Source organism: Lepidochelys kempii, chromosome 3 (assembly GCF_965140285.1).
Source record: "Lepidochelys kempii isolate rLepKem1 chromosome 3, rLepKem1.hap1, whole genome shotgun sequence".
NCBI lineage: Eukaryota > Metazoa > Chordata > Testudines > Cheloniidae > Lepidochelys > Lepidochelys kempii.
In genome coordinates, this window is record NC_136382.1 from 82,464,718 (window position 1) to 82,490,302 (window position 25,585).

Consider the following 25,585-nt stretch of genomic DNA (forward strand, 5'->3'; position numbering starts at 1 on the left):
GCCACGGGGGGAGGGGAGGATACCATATTTAAAGTTCCCAAATAGAGGACACTGCCAGGAGACAGGGTCAGTGTGGGGGTAGGGTGGGTACAGTTACTACCGCAATACCATACTATGCCATCCTTACTTCTGCGCTGCCCAGCTTTGAAGGCAGAGCCACTGCCAGCAGCAATGGAGAAGTGTAGAAATACCATACCTTGCCACCCTTACTTCTGTGCTGTTGCAGAGTGCCAGAGCTACCTTCAGAACTGGGCTCTCAGCCAGCAGCAGCTGCTCACCTGCCCAGCTCTGAAGGCAACGAAAAAGGACGAGAAAGGAAAAATCATGGACATTTGTTCGTATTTTGAAAATCAACTGTTTAAGTAAAGACAGTCTCCCACAAAGACGTAAGTGGAACCACAGAATAATAGGACTAGACTGGAAAGAAGTGGTCCTGTCCTGTCCATCCCACCACATGGAGGGATAAAGGAAAAGAAGGCTATTGCCAGACTTCCTTTGTTTCTGGAACAGCATGGGTTTGGTGTCTGACTTCTGAAAGGAATGATGTTGGTATATAAGCCTTTGGGGTCAATTGCTGATTAGAAATCTACACCCAGAGAAATAAGGCTTATTCCTCTAAATGAGGATAGACAGGATTTGAGACATCAAGAGGAAACGGCAGGAAAAAAACGATTACTCACCTTCTCGTAAATGTTGTTCTTCAAGATGTGTTGTTCATGTCCATTTCAACCAGGTGTGTGCATGCCAGCCAGAAGATTTTTCCCTTAGCAGCGTCCGTAGGGTCGGCCTGGGTGTCCCCTGGAGTCGTGCCTTCATAGTGCCTAATATAGGGCCCTGCCGACCCACCACCCCCTTAGTTCCTTCTTGCCTGCTGCTCCGACAGAGGGGTAGGAGGGTGGGTATTGGAATGGACATGAACAACACATCTCAAAGAACAACAGTTACGAGAAGGTGAGTAACCGTTTTTTCTTCGAGTGCTTGTTCATGTCCATTTTAATCAGGTGACTCAAAAGCCTAACTTCAGGAGGTGAGGTCAGAGTCATCCACTGATTGGAGCACTGCTCGTCTGAAGGCCGCATAGTCTCTGGCCTGCTGCGTGATCGCATAGTACGTGGTGGAAGTGTGTACAGAGGACCACATTGCTACCGTGCAGATTTCCTGGGTGGGAACCTGTGCCAGGTATGCTGCTGAGGAGGCCTGAGCCCTGGTGGAGTGCACGGTGATAGACGGAGCGGGCACCTACACCAAGTCATAGCACTCCCGAATGCATGACGTGATCCATGACAAGATACATTCCAATGAGACAGGGAGACCTTTCATTCTGTCCGCCACGAATAACTGGATGGACTTTTGGAACAGTGTCATTCTCTCGATATAGAAGGCTAGCGCTCTGCAGACATCCAATGAGTGAAGCCTCTGCTTCCTGATGCTTGAATGGGGCTTATGGTAGAAAACGAGGAAGATGTCCTCGATGTGAAACTGGGTGACAACCTTGGGAGAAAAGCTGGGTGAGATCTGAGTGAACCTTGTCCTTATGGAATACTGTGTAAGGGGGCTCTGATGTAAGGGCCCTGAGCTCAGACACTCTCCTAGCGGAGGTTATCGCCACCAGAAACGCCACCTTGCATGAGAGATAAAGCAGGGAGCACATTGCCAATGGCTCATATGGTGGTCCCATAAGTCTGGAAAGGACCAGATTGAGGTCCCAAGATGGGATAGGCTGTCGTACTTGCAAAGATAGTCTGTTAAAACCTTTAAGGAAATGGCTGACAATTGGATTCGCGAAGACTGAGCACCCCTCTGCACCCAGATGGAAGGCAGAGATGGCGGCCAAGTGAACCCTTATTGACAACATGGACAATCTCTGCTGCTTAAGATGGAGGACGGAGTCCAGTATAAATGGCACAGAGGCGAGCGTCAGAGACTGAAGATGCTGCTCCAACCAGACTGAGAATCTCTTCCACTTGGCAAGGTACGGTGCCCTTGTGAAAGGGCGAAGAGAACTTGTCTGACTTGATCAGAGCAGGACAGCTTCACAGCATTCAGCCATGGAGTGTCCATGCTGTGAGGTGGAGCGACTTGAGGTTCAGATGTCGAAGGCAGCCATGATCCTGCATTATTAGGTCCAGGATGAGTGGTAGGGTGACTGGAGTTGCCAAGGACATTTCCAGGAGTGATGTGTACCAGTGCTGGCGTGGCCAGACCAGAGCTATCAATATCACCAGGGCTCATTCCCTGCAAATTTTGAGGAGCACCTTGTGAATGAGAGGAATCGGTGGGAACGCGTATAGGAGGCGGCCTCCCCATGGAAGTAGGAAGGCATCCACGATGGAGCCTGGGCTGTGACTCAGGAAAGAGCAGAATAATTGACACTTCCTGTTGCGTTGCATGGCGAACAGGTCTATTTGGGAAAGCCCCAGTGTTGGAAGATTGAGCTCACTATGTCCGGCCGGAGGGACCACTTGTGGCCGTGAAAAGACCTGCTGAGATGGTCCGCCAGCTCATTCCGTATCCCAGGAACGTAGGATGCCTGCAGGTGTATCGAGTGCTCTACACAGAAGTCCCATAGCTTGAGGGCTTCCTGGCACAGAGGAGAGAAGCATGCACCCCCATTTGTTGAGACAGAACATTGCCGTGGTGTTGTCCATGAGGATTGAGACACATTTCCCTGATATACAAACTCTGAAAGTCTGGCACACTAGGCGCACCACTCTCAGTTCTTTGACACTGATATGCAGAGCAAGGTCCAGAGGCCTTGTGTCCTGAGGTCTCCCACATGTGTCCCCCATCCCAAAGCTGACGCGTCTGTCACTCATAAGAAGGATGGCTGGGGGCTGGTGAAGGGGACCCCTGCACATATTACCTGTGGGTCAAGCCACCACAGGAAGGAGTCTAGTATCGGGCGAGGCAGGGTTATGATACTGTCCAAAGCGTTCCTGAACTGGTTGATATACTGATGCTAGCCATGACTGACAGGGGCAAAGCCCGAGTCTGGCATGCTGTACTATGTAGGTACAAGCTGCCATGTGTCCTAGAAACTTCAGACAATTCCTGAGGCCCGGTATGATGTTCCCAGAAGCCAGGTTTCAGTCACTGGGCAAGTATGATCTGGCTCGAGTCAAGTCTAGCACTGCCCCTATAAACTCAATTCTCCATACAGGGGACAGCATCGATTTCACCTCATTTAGAAGGAGACCCAGTTCATCGAACGTCCTTCTTATGAGGCCGACCTGTGCCTCCACTTGAGATCTGAAGCGGCCCTTGATCAGCCAGTCGTTGAAATACAGGAACACCTCTACGTGCTGCTTGCACAGGAACGCCGCCAAGACTGCCATGCACTTGGTGAACACCCGAGATGCCACTGACAGGCCGAATGGGAGGACAGTAAACTGACAGTGGCTGTTCACCACAAACCTGAGGTATTTTCTGTAGGCTGGAATTATTGCTATGTGAAAATATGCATCCTTCAAGTCGAGGGTGGCATATCACTCTCCTGAATCCAATGAGGGGATAATGGAGGACAAAGAGACCATGCAGAACTTGAGTTTTCGGACAAACTTGTTGAGTTCTCGCAGGTCCAGGATGGCTTTGGCTTTCCGTATTACGAAATACCGGGAGTAGAAGCCCTTGCCCCATTGCTCCTGAGGAACCTCTTCCACTGCCTTGATAGAGAGGAGCGAGGGCACCTCCTGTATAAGGAGTTGCTTGTGAGATGGGTCCCTGAAGAGGGACGGGGAAGGGAGATGAAAGAGTGGGAGGGCACAGAATTGGATGGAATATCCCCTCTCTACCATGCGGAGCACCCAGCGTCCAAGGTGATACAGGACCGTGCACGGTAGAAAGGGGATAGTTGGGACGAGAAGGTAAGTAGGGTTGGATCCAGTTTCAGAACTGGTATACCGTCCTCCACTGCACCCTCAAAAGGCTGGTCTACAGCCAGGTGGTGGCTTGGGCTGGTCCAAGCCCTGGCTGAGAAGGGGTGCTGCCTTCTTCTACCACTCCTATTCCTCCTATGAGGAGCGTCCTGGCAGTTCTGAACTTGGTAGAACCTAGAGGGAGGCTACAGCCGGAAACATCTACATTGAGTGACGGGGGTACCGAGTCCCAAAGATCTGAAGGTGGCCCTTGAATCCTTCAGACAATGGAGACTTTTATCCATTTTATCGGAAAAAAAGGGCCAAACCCTTGAAGGGGAGGTCCTGGATTGTTTGTTGGACTTCATGGGGCAGACCAGAGACCTGCAACTAGGAACTCCTCCTCATTGCAACCCCTGTGGCCATTGTACATGAGGCTGCATCTGTGGCGTCTAATGCCGCCTGTAGGGACGCAGGAGATCAGTTTTCCCTCCTCCACTAATGCCGAGAAATCTGTGTGCGAGAGTCCTGCAGCAGCAGCTCCGCAAACTTGGCCATCGCAGCACAGGTGTTGTGTGCGTATCTGCTCACGATGGCCTATTGATTTGAAATGTGGAGCTGTAGTCCCCCAGTGGAATAGACCTTCCTGCCGAAAAGGTCTAGACTTTTGGCATCCCTATTCTTAGGGGAAGGGCCCTGATAGCCCTGGCGCTCTCGCTGATTGGCTGCATCAACCACCAGAGAGTCAGGGTTGCATAAATGTTCATACCCCTAAGAAGGGGTTAAGTACCACCTCTCATTCCTCTTGGCCATAGGGGCCAGAGATGCAGGGGTCTGCCATAAGGTTTTTGTCATCTCTGAAATCATCTTTAATAAGGGTTAGGTGATACGAGAGAGTCAGGAGGGTGCAAAGGTATTGACAACTGGATCAGATTCCTCCACCACCTACTCCACCTGTATGCCCAGGTTCTGGGCAACGCGACGTAAAAGTTGTTGGAGGATCCAGTTATCCTCCAGAGCAGGGGCCATCAATGCCCCCACCACAGCTTCATCGGGGGAGGATGAGGAGGAGAGGCCTAGGAGCAGGCCCTGCTCACTCCCTTCAGTGCCTCGTGTGTCTCGCGGTACTGCTGAACCCCCAGGTGCCGCGGCCACTGGGAGCAGAAACATCGGTGCCGAAGCAGGTGGTGCCGAAGTTGTTGATTTCAGCAGCACTGATATTGTCAATACCTGTGGCACTGAGAATGCAGCTGTCAGTGGTGCCGCTGTCGGGGGGGGGGGGGGGGGTGTCGGTGCTGTAGCTGCAGGAGACAACAGTGGTGTCAGTGGTGCTGCTGCCGGCAGTGCCTGCAGGGACACAAAGGACCCTGATACAGAACTGGACCTTGAGCCTTGGATCTGTCCTTAGCTCTGGTGATACGCCCAGGGTGTCCAAAAGGACCACTGTGTCGAGGGTTGCCACTGTGGAAGCCATGGTGCCAGATAGGGCAGGTGGTCGCAGCAGGATCTGGACCTCCTGCTCCTGGTCTTATCGGAGCAATTGGATTCCACCTCCAACTCCATGATCTCTGTGTAGGAGGACCATGGACTGTCAGAGACCAGTGCCAAGAAGTCAGGGACTGGTGCACTCCTCTGCGTGGGCGGGCCGTGCCGGGCAGAGGTGCGCCGGAGATGGGGATCAGCGTGCCATCATCGCTGGTTTGCCCCTTGATTGGAACTGGGGCTACGTGGTCACCAGCGACTTGTCTCTCCTCTGCGGGGAGGACGACGTCATGAGGCAAATGAGGTCCTTGGCTGCCTTGAATGCCTCTGGCGTTGAGGGGAGCTGGAGGTGACCACCGTGGCAATCCAGGGAGGGTTTGGACTCAACTGTACCCCAGACGGGGCAGGAGTCAATGATACCCTGGAAGGCTGGAGAGTTGAGGTGGTCTGGCTCGAAATATGTTTCGATGCCGCAGGTCCCTTGGTCTCTGGAAGGGGAGAGCGACCCCTATCCAGCCTTTTCTTCTTCTGTGGCACCAGGGACTGAGAACGGTGCTGGACAGAGAAGGTTGCTTATGGGTGGAGCCATGGTGGTGTCGGGAGTCTTTAGAGTCCTTCCTCGGCGTCGACTCACACACCATCAGCGCTGGAGCATTGCGGACCAACGAGGAAGTGCTCGGTGTGGGTTCTGCCAACCCCAAGTCAGATTGCAGTCGGAGTACCACTTCCATTCACAGGATTTTCAGCCTTTGATCCCAGTCTTTAAGGATCTTAGGACGAAATCCCCTGCAGATTCTGCACGTGTCCTTCTGATGGCTCTCCCCGAGGCACCATAGACAGGAAGAGTGTGGGTCAATCTTTGGCATAAACTTGCCACAGTCCTCGCATAGTTGGAATCCTGGGGACCGGAGCATACTCCAGAAGCAGGGGAAACCCTCAAGAAATCCTAAAAACTACAACAACTAACTTATGACTAACTAATTCAATATTTTAAACTATGAAAACTGAAGAGGACACTGTCAAAAGCACTTGCAATGCAAGAGTGATAGCTGTTCCAGCTAGCTGTCACCGGCAGTAAGAAGAAACTAAGGGGGTGGCGGGTCAGCAGGGCCCTATATTAGGTGCCATGAAGGTTCCCACACCGACCCTATGGAGGCTGCTGAAGGAAAAATCTTCCGGCTGGCATGCATGCAGCGCACGCACACCTGATTGCAATGGACATGAACAAGCACTCAAAGAAGAGCAAAGTTTTCTTTTTGGAAACCTGCTCCAGAACAGAGTCTAGAATATCTTCAAAAGCTTATGCAGAGCTATAAGCCTGGACTTGAGAAAAAATCCTCCTGAATGCCTCTCCTCTCCCACCTTCCTCCCCCCCCCCCCACAACATATCTAAACTCTGGTCTACACTTAAACTTTAGATTGAACTAGCTATGTCACTCAGGGGGGTGAAACATTCACACTCCTGAGCACTGTAGTTTAACTGATCCAACCCACGGTATAGACACAGCTAGGTTGACAGAAGAATTCTGTCCTGGAAAGGAGGACAGAGGCATTAGAGGAGACACATACCATCTCCAGCATCTTAACAAAATGTTGCACTGCCATGGTCTTTTTTGGATTTACCTACCTTCATGAAAAACAGGAATCTCCAACTTGGCCCTCAACCAGTGAGATTTAAGGGTCTGAACACGATGGGACAAGTAATTTCAGTCTTTGGGCATACCCATTTAGACCTTCTATAGACATGTGGAACGAAGCACAGAGTTACATTTTATGCCAGAGTCCAGTTTACCCTGAATTTCATCTGGGAGGAAGTCTAAGAGGACAAAATCACATCTGAGTGTCAGTCTTTCAAAAAGGTCCCAGGAGACCACCAAAGAGGGCAAGGAGCCCTGTACTGCCCAGGGCACAACTTTTGTAGGTAACTTCCTAGGAGTGAATCTATAAGGACCCCGGGAAAGAAGGGGAAGGAAGATGCCTAAACCCTGTTAAATCAGGCAATGGTCCCTGTCTTCAAGGTTTTTCCTGCAGCTCGAAAAAGAGGCCTTGGGGACAGCAACAATCTGTGTAGATAACTACCTCAATATCTCCCACAGCATGGCTGGCAGGGGTACACAGCAGGCACATGAGTCCTGCAACAGAGGACTGGAAAGGATTCCCACATTCTAGACACTTCCTCAACTTTCTTTTTTAGGGAAAGAGGAAGAGAAGAAGAAAGTGTGGTTGCATGATTCTGAATTAACTGGCTCATCCACAGAGTATTCTGAGCAGAGGGTGGAAATCACAAATAAAAATGCTGAAAAACAAAAAAAGACTGTAAAAATAATGGTGCCTTCGATAAAGATACTTACAGCTTCTGCAAGAGGCAGTGGAGACCAGCGATACCTCAGGAAAAGGCACTGTCCCCCATACTCTAGTCTCAATGTCATTTGGCATCACCTGCCCAAATGACATTGAGAAACACCATATGCTAGGGTCCACACAGGTGAAAATCAAGTCACAGAAATTTAAAAAAAAATATTTTGCATGTCTTCACTGACTTGGCTATTCAGGACATACTTATATTGATTTTTTAATCCCTGTTAAGAACCTTTTTTAAGTAAGTTGTGTTTTTTGTGTTTGTTTTTATAAAGATAACTAGGGCAATTGTAACCAAATTGTCAGTCAGCCTCTGATTATACAATTCTGAAAGTTGCTGGAGCAGTAAGTAGTAGTTCCAAGAAACATTTCAATTCAGAATGTAAGGTTTTTTGTTTAGTTGTTTGGCTTCTCTTGGCATTCAGTATCTTTACTGTAACAGACATCTCCAAGTTTTATTTACACCAATGAAATTACCATACATAGTTTACAATATATAGCCAAAAAACAGTACTGTGTCTTCCTTACAACCAGCAACACTGAGTTACTATTTCTATGAAGTCGTTCCAGAAACATATCAGCTAACAAGTTTCACCCAGTCTGGTTTCATACTCTGTTCCACCTAAATATAGCTGTCAATTCTATTTTACATAACACCTGTTAACATGTGAACAGTCCCTCACAGAGACTGAAAAATTACTTACTACAAAATCACACTGATAACACAGTCTAAGGAAAAAAAAAAAAAACAGTTGATCCACTAAGTCATCCATAACACAACTAGAGTGAAATGAATAACAGACTGCAAGACCATTCATTCCCTATCAAATTATTGCTTCTGTGAAATTTTATTGAACCCATATTTCTAATACATACAATCTTTAAACTTACCAATGAAGCTAAAGATTTATTTTAATCTGGTAGTAGAGTTCTCTCAAAATAATACAATCCACATATACACACTCACATCTCTTTACAGGAAGCTATTTTCCTCTACTGTTTCAATTACAGCCTAGGGCTGTTGAGGGAGTCAACAAGCATGTGGACAAGGGGGATCCAGTGGATAAAGCAAACTTAGATTTTCAGAAAGCCATTGACAAGGTCCCTCACCAAAGGCTCTTAAGCAAAGTAAGCCATCATGGGATAAGAGGGAAGGTCCTCTCATGGATCAGAACCTGGTTAAAAGATAGGAAATGAAGGATAGGAATAAATGGTCCGTTTTCATAATGAAGAGAGGTAAATAGCGGTGTCCCCCAGGGGTATGTACTGGGACCAGTATGGTTCAACATATTCATAAATGATCTGGAAAAAGGGGTAACCAGTGAGGTGGCAAAATTTGCAGAGGACACAAAACTATTCAAGATAGGTCAAGTCCAAAGCAGACTTTGAAGAGGTTACAAAGGGATCTCACAAAACTGGATAACTGGACAACAAAACGGAAGATGAAATTCAACGTTGATAAATGAAAAATAATGCACACTGGAAAACATAATCTCAACTATACATATAAAACGATGGGGTCTAAATTAACGGTTACCACTCAAGAAAGATCTTGGAGTCATTGTGGATACAGTAACTCCTCACTTAACCTCGTCCCGGTTAACATTGTTATGTTGCTGATCAGTTAGAGAACAGGCTCATTTAAAGTTGCACAATGCTTCCTTATAACATTGTTTGGCAGCCGCCTGCTTTGCCCATTGCTTGCAGAAAAAGCAGCCCGTTGAAGCTAGCTGGTGGGGGCTTGGAACCAGGGTGGACCGGCAGCCTCTATCAGCTCCCTTAAGTTCCCTGCTATCAATTGCCGGCAGTTCAGCTGTCCCGCCCCCCACTGCCATGTGCTGCTCCTGCTCTCTGCCTTGGAGCTGCTCCTGGGAGCCTCCTGCTTGCTGTGCAGAGCGGGGAGAAAGAGGGGTGCTAACATCAGGGTGTCCCCCTCCCCAGGTACCCCATCTCCACATGACAGGGCTCAGGATGGAGGGAGCTTGCTGGCAGCAGCTGCTGTCTCAACTTGCTGATTCCAACCCTGATATTCTATGATCTACTTAAAAAGGCAGTGTATTTAGAGTGGGGTTAGGGAACTTAAAGGGGAAATGTGAGTCAGTCTCTCTCACACACACACACAGTGTGTCTCTGTCTCTTTCTGCCATGCTGTGTCTCCTCCATCCATTTGTGCTGCCTTGTAGAGCGTGAGGCTACATTAACAACATGTTAACCATTGAGGGCTCAGATGAGGGATAGTTCATCATTTAGCAGTAAGGCATTCCCTGGGAAATATCCCACCTTCTTCCACCCTGACTCCACCACCTCAATCAAACTTCACAATCATCATTGCTGTGTACAGTATTAAATTGCTTAAAACTTATACTGTGTATGTGTGCGCACATATCTCTCTATAGCTCTAGCTATCTTGAGAGAGCGAGCATCAGTCTTTTGTCTGGGAAAAAAAATTCCCTGGAACCTAATCCCCCACCTTTACATTAATTCTTATGGGGAAATTGGATTCACTTAACATTGTTTCACTTAAAGTAGCATTTTTCAGGAACATAACTAAAACATCAGGCGAGGAATTACTGTAGTTCTCTGAAAACATCCACGCAATGTGCAGTGGCAGTTAAAAAAGCTAACAGAATGTTGGGAATTATCAGGAAAGGGATACATGATGAGACAGAAAATATCATATCGCCTCTATATAAATCTATGTACTCCCACACCTTGAATACTGCATGCAGGTCTGGTCACCCCATCTCAAAAAAAGACATTGAATAAAAATTATTAGGAGGATGGAACAGCTTCTGTATGAGTAGAGATTAATAGGACTGGTACTTTTAATCTTAGAAAAGAGAAAACTAAGGGGGGATATGATAGAGGTCTATAAAATCATGACTGGTGTGGAGAAAGTAAATAAGGAAGTGGTATTTACTCCTTCTCAAAGCACAAGATCTAGGAGGTCACCAAATGAAATCAATAGGCAGCAGGTTTAAAATAAACAAAAGGAAGTATTTCTTCACACAAAACACAGTCAACCTGTGGAACTCTTTGCTTGAGGATGTTGTGAAGGCCAAGACTATAATAGGGTTCAAAAAAGAACTAGATAAATTCATGGAGACTAGGCTCATCAATGGCCAGGAAGGTCATGGACGGGGCCCCTACCCTCTGTTTGCCAGAAGCTGGGAATGGATGACAGAGGATGGATTACTCAATGGATTACCTTTTCTGTTCATTCCCTCTGAAGCATCTGGCACTGGCCACTATCGGAAGACCGGATACTAGACTAGATGGACCACTGGTCTAACCCAGTATGGCCGTTCTTATGTAGTGCTCTGATATTGCAAACATTTAAGCACATGCTTTAAACATGTACGCAATTGTTTGTAGGTACAAGGCCTAGGTATGAAATTTGCATTTACACAAAAGAGGAGCTTTTGAGTATGAGCCCCTTAAAGCACACAGACAATTTTGAGATCTGCATAGCCAGTAACGCTTATATATAGTATTAAACTGTTCTACCGCTCAAATTAAGTAACCGACCATTATGTGTATTCATTTAAATGCATCTTAGTAACTGATCAAAATTACTTTCATTCATTTACCTTCCAAGACCCAAGTTCAAGGTTCTGCACTTTCCCTGCAACAGCAAAAGGAAACATGGAGAGTAATTCTGAATTCTCATCTTGGCAAGTGAAGGAGGAATTGTGATTAAAATTGCAGCTAAATATATATAGTTAAATACCCAGAAAGATACTGGAAGAAATTACTGAATTATTTTGCAAAATTACTTTTCCAACAGATGTCTGCATAGTTAAAGCCTCCCGTTTCTATCTTGTGTTTTGGATACTTCTGTTGTTTCTTCTAGAAATGCCTAATACACCTCCTCTCCCTGATTTGGTGGTCTATAGTATGCACCCTTACCATGATGTTGCCCCTATTTTTTTCTCCAAATATCTTTATCCAGAGACTTTCACCTGGTCTGCCTCTCATCTCCTTCTAGACCTCAGAACAAATGTATATATTCTTGACATATAGTGCAACATTTCCTCCCTTTTTCCCCTCCTATCTTTCCTGAACAAGCTATAACCCTCTACACCAATATTCCAGTCATGAGACTTATCCCACCAAGTCTTTGTGATGCCAATTAAGTCATAATTTATTTTATATACTAATAATTCCAGTTCATTCCCCATACTCCCTGCATTTGTATACGGACATCTAAGATGTTGAGCAGATTCCACCACTGATTTCCCTTTTGTTGCGCCTATGACCCTCCTCTTCAACCTTCCCTTCCACCCACGTTATCCCCCCCAAAATTGTGTGTGTTTTCCCACTCTCCCAGTGAAGAATTATTTAAATCACACATTCAAATCAAATTATGTAGGTTCCAAGGCTGCATGCCCCATAATGTACGGCATGTGTAAGAGCTCACAAAATTGGTAGCCGATTGCTTGTGTTAGGCATGAATGAAAACAGCAAAAAAATGGCAAGTCCCTCTCTCTTATCCCATCTGTGATAGTGTGTTATGATGTCAAAAATGTCAAGACACCATTTAGATTCTTAGAATGTTTGTACTCATGATGTGGTTAATACAGGAAATGGGCCAGTAAGCGCTACTTTTCTTAGAATGTACAATGATTACATGGCACAATCTAAGAAATTGAACAGGGTCTACAGTATCATTTGGACATTTTCAAGAAGGCTTTGTCAATGCCACCTATCTTTCAGGTATTTCCAAAAGGAGCTCAAGAGTTCTGGTGGCTTCTCTGCAACATGCCTATCTTTAAAAACTCATTTTAAAGATGATGCTTAGAGGTGCATGCTGTAAGGAACTCAATTAGAGGGCACACTTCCTAAAAGAATCAGAATAGGCATTCCTGGACACTTCCATATTTTTTTAAAAGGAAATTTCTGTAGAAAGAAGTGTATAGCATGAATCTTATTTTATCTTATTCAAATATCGGATTGTCTTGTTTCCTTACCTATTTCCTCTAGGAATCATAACCCATATTGCCTCAACTAGTCTACATTCTTTTATCTTGTATAGCTTACACCTTTTCTTAAATACTTGTATTTTCAATTATTTTCTAACAAGCTACTTTTATGTTTAATAAAAAATAGTAACTAAAAGAAAATGTAATGTGAAACAACTATTAGTGTAACGTTAAGGCAGAGGATTCAGACAAAATAGGTGCACACAATTCCAAAAGTAATGAATTTGTTTAAAATCTTCCCAGCAGACTTCCACACAGCTACAGGTTCTCCAAAATGCATGTCACAAGTACCAATGATTCATCTGCAGTGTTCCTGTTAGCAAGACTTCCTAAACTTTTTTAAAATTATGTTGTTCGAATGTCCCTCAGCTCAATTAGTGAGGGCATTCAGAACAACCTAAGTAAATACTTCCTAATTTTGCTTTCCATTTCACAATCACAAAACACACACACAGTCAACAAGCCAGTTTTTCCTAGCAACAAAATATTTTGTTCATCATGTTAACTCTTTTGCATCTTTGCAATAGAAAAAGAATGAGTTTTGTTTTTTATTTTAAAATGATGAAAATTGCTAATATGGCATGGAAGATTCTTTTGTGATTTTGACTTCAATTCATATTTGAAAGTACTGTGTATGACTACTGGGTGTAACATAATTCAAGTTCAATGCTAATTCAGTGCAACTACTCTCCTGAGCAAAGATCAGTAACACTACTAAATTATATTTGACAGTTTTACGATGTGTAATCAGTGCACTGTTTTCCCCCCAGTGACTAAACTGTTGCAAGGCTACCAAACTCATTTCACTTAAGTCCTTGAAGGGGACCCAGACCAAGTGTGCTTTCAATATACCAAACAGTCATCTGATTTTTCAAAGATTTGTATAAGCCTATGCCCCTCCAAATATTTCCGAAGAAACAAGCATTCTAACTGTGACTTTCCTTCTCAAGTTACAATGCATCAAAAGACAACTGTAGAGAATTCTTGCCTTCTCCTCTACCCAACTGCACTAGCATACATTCAAACAATTTATTCTGAAGCGAACAGTTCATTTTTTAGATTAAAACAGAGAGTCATTTTCCAAGACAGGTCATTTAAACACATATGCATACTTGTTGGACAGAAAAAGCCAGCTCTGAATTTCCAGAAAGTTCTGAAAAGTTGTACTGAAGCACAAACTTTCCCCTTCCAAAAAAAAAAAAAGTATATACTTCAGCGATAGGTGTAAGTATAATTATGAAACCTTCTGGTTTCAAAGTTTCATGCAGTTCTTACTAAACTGATTTATTTTTAACCAGAGAAAGAACGTATTTTAATCGTACCTTGAAATGTACTGTGATGTTCCAAGGAAGAGCTGTATTTGATGCATGAAGGTCAAATAGCAATCCAATTGGAAAATGCCTAAAAAATAAGGGGGGAGGGAGGGAGGGTGAAGAGTATATTAAATGCACACGAGTTTTACATTTAGAATTATATATAACAGAAAATATACTTCCAGTTCCCAACTTCAAAATTGCCAGTTATTCCCCACCTTTTTAGTCAGCGTTAAGCATGCTCAAAGCCCTGTACAAGGAGAGATGATTGACTTGGCTTAGTCACTGGCAGAGTCGGAACTAGAACTCAACAGTTTCTAACTCCAAGTTTTATACTCAATCTTACAGAATATCATATTAACTCTGGACATGACTCCCTATCCCGCCTCCTGGCTTACAGCCTAAGTGAGTGGTTGTAAACAAGCAGCAGAACAAAGGCATGTTGGCAGGTAGGTTGAGTGAGGCATGGCCAAGCAGGATTTGTGCCATTTTTAACCCCTTTACTATAAAACTAGTCAGAATAAAATAGAAGGAAAAAGTATAGGGAAACTGGGATTTAAGGTTTACGAGCAATACCATTAAAACTAATATAAGTTACAAGAAAACAGACTGCACCCTTTAAGTGTTCACTTTCTACCTTGAAGTAAAAAATGTAGATAAAATTTACTATGTCATAAAAGCTGGCCTTTTGCAATAAATTACAGGCCTGGTCAAGAAAAAATATTGTATTTTAAACCTTTCCCAAATATTTACTTCATAAAACTTTTCTACAAATCTTTTTGTACAGAAATCTAAAGACGACCATCTTGTTAAATGTCTCTCTTAATGAAATATGACAAGTGCTTTAGTACTCAGTAGAATTTTCTCTTGGATTTGGCATATCATGCTCAATTCTCTTATACCTTCAAAGACCTTAGAAATTAGTATTTTTGGAAACATGACAAAGTAAAACTGTTCTCTTAGGCCCTGATCCTGCAAATATTTATGCATGTGCTTAACTTCAGACATTGAGTAGTCCCCTCTGAATTCAATGGGATTGTTCACAGTGCATACAATCAAACGTGTGTTTAAGACTTTCCAGGACGGGGGCCTTAAAGAGGAAGGATTGAAGGAGAAGACAACATCATTTCTAGATATACCGGAACACTTTTGTAACAGCCGAAAATATATATAAACAGTTTAGTGCTTCAGCACCATCTGCTGGCTAGTTAGCCCAAAAGCTAAGACAAGTTTAGAGATACAAAATGTGAGAGATAATATCTTTTATTGGTTCAACTTCTGTTGGTGAAAGAGACAAACTTTTGAGCTTACACAGAACTCTTCAAGTCTGGGATCTTGGACCAACACAGCTCCAATAACACTGCATTCAAGACACGTCTTGTAGGTTAAAAATTCAGACAGAAGTGTGTTATTTAAAAATTCCTAACATTAGTGAGGAAGGGAGAAAGAACAAGAAAGTGGCTCCATGACCTCATTTTCTACCATCAAAAAGCAAACAAAGGATGGATACAGAGCAGGACTTTTAAAAAATAGGGATCCATTATTAATGCACATGTTTTTACTGCCCAGGGTTTTTAACTAGTAGAAGTTCTGTGGCGTGCAGTCATGGCACATGAGTCCTACAATAAAAAGACCTGCAAAGGCAATTCATGGAAAAATATTTTATTTAGCCCACCAGTCAAAGTTAAGTGCAGACTTCCTTTAAGAATTACACTACTACACAGGGAACATATTGCATGACACCTGGCTCTTAAAGAGCCATTTTTAATTTACTATACAAATACAGATACCAACTAATACATAAAATAAACTTCTTGGTATACCTCTGCCACCTTTTCCCTTTGGTCTCCTTACTTCAGAGAGTATGAAATAAATTCACATGCTTAAGAGAAATAAGTGTTCTTCAACAACTGCTTCCAGCGCATGTCCTTTGCTGGATCCTTTTATGAGGAAGTATTCATGTCACTTTGTTCCCGTCACAGTACTTCTGAGGCTAGTTCTGCAGACAGAATCCCCACCAGAGAAATCACTTGCTGAGCAGAAACATGAATCCCCATTAAAATTAAAATGCTATGACTACAGTATTACAATCTTCAGAGCTACAAACAAGATGGTTTCTTCCTCTAAAATTCTGAAGCAGCACTAATGTGCACGCTCTAGCATTTAACTCCAAGCCATCACAGACTTAAAATAATGCCACAAGACTGCATTCCACTCATTTTCAGGACCTCTAACCTGAGATGTATTTTAGGAGCCAGGAACACCTATGGTATTGAGCAGCACCTACAGAGAGACCTTTTATAGTTCTTTCAAATAAAAGATGTTTCTAAGCCAAGGTAGACAGAGTGGGCAGGAACACACCAACAGAAGGGGAAGGGGGGAAAGAGAGGGTTTGTTTGTTAGCAGAGGATGGGGATAGTTACATTCTCCATCCCATTCACACAGAACTGAACTTCTAGGGAAGTGCTGTGACACAGGAGCACTGTTTCTAAAGCACGCCTTTGTATGGGACACTACAAACAAAAAAGCATGTTAGGGGCGTGCAAGCACAGATCATTGCACCTATAGAGCTCAGGGGAGGAATAAAAAAAACAAATTAAAAAAATACAAAATTTTTCAAAGTAAGCAAGTACCAAAGAAATTGGCAGAAAGTCAGACAACATGACTGTGCAAACTACTTAAGGGAGGTTTCCTGTTCAAAATATACTGTTTGATTACCAGAGTCAGCCTGAACTGGATTTTGAGCCCAGGGCAGACAGGTCTTGTGGGGAAAAATAAAAAAGGAAAGGAAAAGATTCCAAGAGGCCACAGTTCTCTTTATAAGCTGCTGGAGCAATTCTTAGTTTTGGCAAGGCTTTAATCTATAAATGCATAGCAGTAATTTGACTTCCAGCCCCGTCCATTAGTTGTTGCTATAGTATTACAGAGCAAGTGCTTGTGAGGTGTAAGTGTGCAGCTGCAGAACTCTATTTAAAGTTCATTAATATTTTCAAAAGACATAAGGCAACTAAGGAAAATTAACGGTCATCAACTTTACAGCTTTTTTTTTTTTTTGAAGCTTTGAAAAAGCATTGGAGAAGATGAAGTGTGTCAGCCAGAACAAGTAGGAGCACTGTTATTTTCATGCTAGAACCACTTTTCTGTGGCGATAAAATAAGACACGTGTAGCATATAAGTCACATAAAGGATAGAAAAGAATTCCCATGACACAATTTCTGGTGAAGGTGAAAGTTGAGAAAATGCAAGGTATTTGAAGTCTACTAATTGCCATATTTTCTCCTCCATCAGTGGAAGTTTTGGGTGTATCAGAAATGAAGGATCAGGTCCTAGAGCATTAAAATTTAGTAAAAGAAATCACCTGTGGCCATCAGTTTAGGACTAAGATGTGGAACCAACTCAAAGTATGCAAGATGGATACAGAGATAGAGGGTAGAGAGCATACATCTCTATTTTTGTTATGTTTCAGTTTCTCATTGTGTGGTCATAAAATAGAATACAAAATTCCTATTTAATCAATAATACTTGAGAGATTACCACTTTATGAGTTTCTGGGGCTTCACATTTATTAGCAATATATTTACTTTCCACCCAATGTGCAGAATATTGTACTAAAACTCTTGCAATGACTTTTTAAGTAGCAGTTCCGCTGCAGTTTTGTTTACATTTATTTTTAACTCATCAACATGCCATTATAAAGAGACATAATCAGCTTTAAAAAACCAACACTGTAATAAGTAAAAATTTTTAGTCAATTAATGGGTAAGATTTCTATAAATAGTGGATCAGAGACTTCCCCCTCCCCACGGTTTGTTTTCTTTGCACTTCAATACACCAGTTTTCAGGTAGACTGTGAACATTTAATTAAAATGTATCTTTTTTGAGGACTTAACACTGCTTGGTCAGTGAACTAGTGCATTAAGTCCTCTCAAAGCAATAGAGGAGAAAAAATAAATTTAAAAACAATTACCAAACTTACCCAATCCCTCCTGGTGATTTTTATTGATACCCATTCTATTTGTGTAATGTCCTAATGTTGCCAGACTATATCAACCTACCTTTGTTAAATACTGTTTAGCATTAACATTATATACTGTGATGGCACCTCCTGACAGTGCAAAAAAGGCTTACTATTTTTAATTTATATAACACAGCTCACAATACTTTGCCCATTTGAGTTCCCCCAACTCCATTACAATGCCACTGTTCCCTTAGCCTGCCGCCTTCAAAAAGCTAATGCCAGCATAATCAGCTCCATCTCACCATTGTTTCTCTGCCATAAGGGCTCTCTCTTGCATGGTACCAGAAGAATCTATATTGATCTTTTTCCGTTCATGTCATCTATTAAGCTGTTGAAACGGTTAACACACAAATGCGGTCCATGCACCAAAGCCCAGATTTATTAACTTTTTGGGCACACTACAGACTCCATTTTTCACCCCCTCAGGCTTCTGAAAAGAGCGGAAGGTTAGAGGGGATAGTTTTAGGACCAAAAGGGGGGTTAGTGGGTTACAGATTGTTGTAATAAGCCATAAATCCAATGGCTCTATTCAGTCCATAATTTGTAGTATCTAGCAGAAAAATGAATTTAAATTTAAATGCTTATTATAACAATTCATAACCCACTAATCCCCTCTTTTTGTCCTATGACTGCAGAGATGTTAACAGGCCACTCTACCTTGAACCATCCCTTAAAGTATGAGCTAACTACTTATGCTAAACAATCTGTTCCACCTTGCATTTTGCAGTGACGCTAGGAATACCTTTCCCAGATCTCTCTGTGGCTCCAAAGCTTGTCTCTCTCACCAATAGAAGTTGGTCCAATAACTCACCTATCTCGTCTCTCTGAAAATTACCAACATCTTAAATAAATGTGAGAATGCCTTGTAATTTTAGGTTCCCTGGTCTTCTAGTAAGCACAAGGGGTACCCATGGGCCATTCTGTAGTACTGTTGCAAAGAAGGCCACAAACTTCTCCATGTAATGGCTGTCATGTTCTCCATTCTCTTATCTCCCAGGGGAAGCCAGAGTTCCATAATGCTTGGGAGCACCTCCCTATAGCTCCCCCCAAAAAAACAAGTTAAGACCCTATGCATCTTACATTAAACAAGAGTAGACTGTCACTTTACATCATAAAAAAAAAGGTAGTTAAATCAACTCCTTGGGGCAGGACCCACATATTCTCTGTTCTGTACAGTATTCACCACATTGCTGGTGCTCAAATATTAAAAAGGTCCCTCAGATGGCCCAACACTTTCCTATGTAAGTAAAGCTTACAACAGTGAAAATAAGGACCTAATCCTGCAAACACTTGTGCACATGCTTAACTTTATTACTGCAAGCAACCCCACTGATTTCAATGGGACTACTTCTGGTAGTAAAGTTAAGTACATGCTTAAATGTTTGCAGAATCACACCATTAATAGCCTTGATCATTATTAAGCGACCCCATTTTTACTTGGCTGTTTACCTTCTAAAGATATTCCTCCTGAAGTAGTGCCTCGTGCTCCTAGAAATCAGTCTAATTCTAATGTCCTTGGAGCTGTTCTCTACTCCATACCTGTGTCCTTCTGTTCAAACTAAAATAAACCTGTCTCTTGGACATCTCCTCCTGGATGTCTAGCTGCCAGTTCAAGCTAAAACACAGCCAAAACAGAGCTCCTAAACTCCTTTTTGATAACTGTGTACAACACCACAATCCTGCCTGTCGCTCAGGCCTGTAACCTGGGCACAATCTTCAACTTGAACCTTTCTGTAGGTCCTCACACCAAGGCTACATCTGAAACTTGCAGATTCTTGCTACACAACATCTCTAAGATACGGCCTTTCCTATCCAACCACGCAGCTAAAAACTGTCATCCAGGCTTTCATCATCTTGTGTCTTGATTACTGCTACATCCTTCTCTCTGGTCTTGACAAATGCAACCTTGCCCTGCTCATATCCATTCAGAATGCTGCAGCAAAGATAGTTCTCCTAGCCCATCATAGACTATGTCTCCCCTCATTTTGAATCCATCCATTGGCTCCCCCTTCTGCATCAAAAGTAAGCTGCTTATTTCCATTTTCAAGGTCCTTCACTGTGAGACCCCACCCATCAACTTTTTCTTGCTAATGAGATGTCGATACTCGCCTCCAATCAGCCAATGATATTGTCCTCCACTGCCCACTTGTTAAATTTTCAAACCCTTTCTGATTTCTCCCAGGCTGCCCCACAGGCTTGGGAAGAGCTCCCTGTAAATGTCCACAAAGCAACTTCATCATTCACCTTCAAATCTCTCTCCTCATAACTCTCCTTCGCTGTGATGCCTATAAAAACTTGACAACTGTTAGGTTGCTGGTATACAGAGAACAGTACCTACCATGCTAACCAATACTGTCTCTTTGTTGCCTTGTATTCCCCCCCAATCGGTCTGTATCCATCTGTTATTTCATCTTATACTTATATTGGAAGATTCTTGGGGCAGGGATCGTCTTTTTGTTCTGTGTTTGTACAGTGGGGTCCTGGTACATGATTAGGGCTTCTAGGTACTACGATGATACAAAGAAAAAAGAAGGGGATAGTCTAACAGAAAAGTATCAAAATACAAATTAGTTTTTAGTTAAAGCCATTCTTTTTTTAAACCAATAAAATATATTAAGAGCCCAGTTTCCCTTTTTCCACCGTTACAACATAATGACAGATTACAGAGGTCATAATATTTCACCTATCTATATAAGATAGTGCTTGCCACACAATGTCTTACTATTTAAACAGTATGTAGTACATTGGGGGCTCTACAATTCAAAGTAATAATCACCATTGTTCAATTCTAAGAGACACTTCCACTGTGGATGTACAGATTTCTTACATATATTCCAGTTTCCTTCTTTTTGTATTGCTAACAATTAGGGCTGTCAAGAGATTAAAAAACAACATCACAATTAATCACGCTATTAACAGAAGAATACCATTTATTTAAATATTTTTGGATGTTTTCTACATTTTCAAATATATTGATTTCTATTACAACACAGAATACCAAGTGTGCAGTGCTCACTTTATTTTTGAGTACAAAGATTTACACTGTAAAAACACAACGTAGTATTTTTCAATTCACCTAATACAAGTAGTGTAGTGCAATCTCTTTGTCATGAAAGTTGAATTTACAAACGTAGAATTATGTACCAAAAAACAACTGCACTCAGAACCAAAACAATATAAAACTTTAGAGCCTATAAGGCCACTCAGTCCTATGTCTTGTTCAGTCAATCGCTCAGACAAACAAGTTTGTTTACATTTGCAGGAGATAATGCTGCCCGCTTCTTGTTTACAATGTCACTTGAAAGTGAGAACAGGCATTCGCACGGCACTGTTGTAGCTGGTGTTGAAAGATATTTACGTGTCAGATGCACTAAAGATTCATATGTCCCTTCATGTTTCAACCACCATTCCAGAGGACATGCATCCATGCTGATGAAGGGTTCTGCCTGATTACGATCCAAAACAGTGCAGACCGACGCATGTTCATTTTCATCATCTGAGTCAGATGCTACCAGCAGAAGGTTGATTTTCGTTTTTAGTGGTTCGGATTCTGTAGTTTCCGCATCAAAGTGTTGCTCTTTTGAGACTTCTGAAATCATGTTCCACACCTCGTCCCTCTCAGATTTTGGAAGGCACTTCAGATTCTTAAATCTTGGGTCGAATGCTGTAGCTAGCTTTAGAAATCTTACATTGATACTTTCTGTCAGGGTTCCCTCCCCACTTTGAATTCTAGGATACAGATGTGGGGACCCGCATGAAAGACCCCATAAGCTTATTTACTTAGTCTTTTTGCAATATTGAGACTCATTTTAGGATGATTTTAGGAGAAGGAGTTTTCTGACCTGATGCTTCTCTGCTTCCCCAGGGAACACAAAAACAAAGAGCACAGACAAAGCCTTCTCCCCACCCCCACAGATTTGAAAGTATCTTCTTTCCCCATTGGTCCTTTTGGTCAGGTGCCAACCAGGTTATTTGAGCTTCTTAACCCCTTACAGGTAAGGAGGAATTTTAAGCTACCCTTAGCTGTGTGGTTATGACACCTTCTTTGCCTTTGTCAAATCTGCAGTGAAAGTGTTCTTAAAACAAACATGTGCTGGGTCATCATGCGACATTGCTATAACATGAAATATATGGCAGAATCCAAAAAACACAGAGCTGGAGAAATACAATTCTCCCCTAAGGAGTTCAGTCACAAATTTAATTAACACTTTTTTTTAACAAGCGTCATCAGCATGGAAGCATGTCCTCTGGAATGGTGGCCGAAGCATGAAGGGACATATGAATCTTTTAGCACATCTGGCATGTAAATATCTTGCAACACCAGCTACAAAAGTACCATGCGGACACGTGTTCTCACTTTCAGCTGACTTTGTAAATAAGAAGCAGGCAGCATTATTTCCCCTAAATGTAAACAAACTTGTTAGTCTTAGTGATTGGCTGAACAAGAAGTAGGAATGAATAGATTTGTAGGCTCTAAAGTTCTACATTGTTTTGGTTTTGAGTGCAGTTATGTAACAAACAAAAATCTACATTTGTAAATTGAAGTTTCACAATAAAGAGATTGCAATACAGTAATTGTATGAGGTGAGTTGAAAAATAATATTTATTTTATTTTTATAGTGCAAATAGTTAATACAAAATAATATAAAGTGAGCACTGCACACTTTGCATTGTGTTGTAATTGAAATCAATATATGTGAAAAAGTAGAACATACAAAAATATTTCATACATTTCAATTGGTATTCTATTGTTTAACAGAGTGATTAAAAGCGGTTAATTTTTTTTAATAATTAATTTGAGTTAATCACGTAACTGTGATTAATCGACAGCCCTAGTAACAATTTCAAGCAACACCTTTCATAGGAATTCATTAGCGCGAGAGTCACAAGACAACACCTGCAAGTCAGCAGTACAGTGCAAAGCAGCGTCCGCTAGATGACATTTAGTTTTCACAGAGACCCCAGTGGCTAATATCAATATTTTTCTTCCCATCTACAACATATAGAAATGTATCTAAAAACCATGTTTAAATCAGTTTGCCTTGTACAATGCTTGACTAAGAACAAATGCTATTTCTACTGAGGTAGCACACACCATACTTTTCAAATCACCTGCTTTAAAAACAGTTCCTTATTTATGGAAGAGAAGTATTATTCCATGAAAGATTATTGATTAGTAACGTTTCTTTTTACAGTTCACAGTCAACAGCAGAAAGTACAAAGGGATCAACTAGGTTCATGAAACAGTTGCCAACCACCACAAATCTGTTAGCTCCCCCATTTAGCCAGGAATACAATTACTAGCCAGTTTATAAAGATGCATATAATATTTATAAAGTTGACACAATAGTCTGAATATTCCATGTATCCATAGCATGTCATATCTCAATATAACAGTCCTTGAATATTCCATGCTTCCAGAGCATCAGATGTGTCACAGTAAGCATTTAATTAAGTGTTCTACAGAGAGACAGTTTAAATACCACTCATCCCAAAACTAATTCAAAATGTTTGTAAATGGTAATATTGTGATGGGTCTCTCTGAGAAGATGCTATTGTACTGAAACTCTAGTCTTTACAGTAAGATGTGATTAGTTTATGATGCAAATACTGACAGCATCCTTAACTCAAACTTTTTATACAGTAGTTTTTAGTACTATACATGCAAAGTTTAATGATGCAAAGTTAAATCAACTCACCATTTCAGCGGTGTGCCTTCATATTCAAACCATATCTCAGTAACATCTTCTTGTCTCATAACCTTCTGAAAGTGTTTTTTCACTTTGTCCGTTACCAGCGTCAAGTAGCTTATTCTAGGTAAAAGCAACTGAAAGGAAAGTTTGTACAAGCAGGTGTCATTTATTTTTTGAAGTTTTAGAAATCTAATATACAGCCAAATATAGATACTGTTTTTCAAAAACAAAGACAAAATATGCAGTTGGTGTTTTGGGTCTTTTTTGTTTTGTTTTTTTAACATGCCATACTTTTAGACAGTAATAGTAATTTGCTTCTTAAACGCCAATAAGTTAATGCTATCAAATGATACTTATTTTAAATCAAGTTTTGAATGTAACTGGCTTCAGCACTGAAAATATCTTAACACAAAAAATAGCCTGTAAATTGTTTTTCTCTTCCTCACTCAATGCAGCTGGAAGGAGACAGAAGAAATTTACTAAAAGGCAGAAATTACTCAGTGGTCAGGTCCAGTTACAAAGAGGTATAAAAATAGAGTATGCCATATCATTAAACAGGACAGATACATTTCTATAAAGAACTGCTTGAAAATAAAGATTCACTTGCGCTAAAAATTTTGAGCAGATAAACATTTGATACTTTAAAAATTTGTAATATGAACTTTTCAAAATATCGTTCAATTCATATGAACAGTGTCATAGTGCACCGTGCATTCTCTGCATCTTGCAAGTCCCAACCCCTTCGTATTTTGTAGTCATATGTGATACCCATCAGGATTGTTGCGATTTTCCCCAGTCCTTAAAAGCCCACTGACTGCCTCCTCAACAATAGAAGGAAAAACTAGCATTTTATAAAATGAAACAGAGACACACTCTATGCAATTCACCTTTTAAGTATATTTCTCAAATAGAAGAGGCACATTATCCAAAACAGAAAGTTTGCAACTCTAAGTAAAAGACAAGAAAAATAATTGAATCCTCCATCAGTTAATTAGTTACTCCTAACACTCTTACCTGCCCATACTTCTCATCTGAAACTTTTATACCTATTATTAAAAATTGTAACTATATTAAAGTAGCAAAAGAGTATTTTAACTAGTTTTCACGTTTGACTGCACTTATATAGAATCAGTTTCAACATTTCCTCACAAAGTCAGTAAGAGAGGAACTAACTGAAAAGGTCCTTAGACACATAAGGTGAGCAGAAAAGCCCTTATATAAAAATGTACTTGTTTTTTTTAATAGACTTCAAAATATGCTGTTTAAATGGTTGAATCAAAAGATTGGTTAACTTTAAAAAAAATTAAACCAAATCAGAACAAGTTGACATGGAAGTCTTTTGTAAAAAAATTATTATTTAGCATTCCCACAAGATTTAAAGGTTTAATACTGCATTTCTAGAGCCTGTATTTGCATGAATCTCTTCCCACTTGGCTTGAGCATTTAACATTGGGAGAGAAGTTAAAATAACTTAAAATTTTTTAAATGTCATCACAATAAGTTTGGACAAGAAAATTTTGTGCCTGAACTGGTAAATTATGACAATTTTGCAAGGTTACTTAGCGTATTTCATTCAAAGGCCTCAAACCATTTTACAGACTAATTCTAGTCAGTTCCTATGCTTGAGACGGGGGTCCAGACATTTGTGATTTAAAATATCAATTTTTATTTATCATGCATCTTTCTGTTTCTGTATCACATGACCCTTGTTAGTTTCCTTTTGCAGCTAGATCCATGTGGGATATGTTTCTACATTACAGGTATACTTTCACTGTTGCTACAGACCAATTTTCTTCTGTGTAGGGTGGGGCAACAAGGTGGTCAATAATGTATGGCAAATCCTTCACAGAAGCTTTTTTAGCAGGGTTCTTGTGAGAGGGTATCA

At 41.6% G+C, this 25,585-nt stretch overlaps 1 protein-coding gene across 6 annotated transcripts in view; it reads right to left on the minus strand.

The window, feature by feature from the left end:
• The window catches only part of ATG5 (autophagy related 5), a 122,957-nt gene that overhangs the window by 91,763 nt on the left and 5,609 nt on the right, over positions 1–25,585 (minus strand). For all 6 annotated transcript variants that reach the window (XM_073336911.1, XM_073336909.2, XM_073336908.2 and 3 more), the window contains 2 exons: positions 23,707–23,834; positions 13,999–14,077 (listed from right to left, as the gene is read on the minus strand). In XM_073336911.1, coding sequence (XP_073193012.1) covers positions 13,999–14,077; positions 23,707–23,834 — 207 coding nt within the window. The remainder of the gene's footprint in view (positions 1–13,998; positions 14,078–23,706; positions 23,835–25,585) is intronic.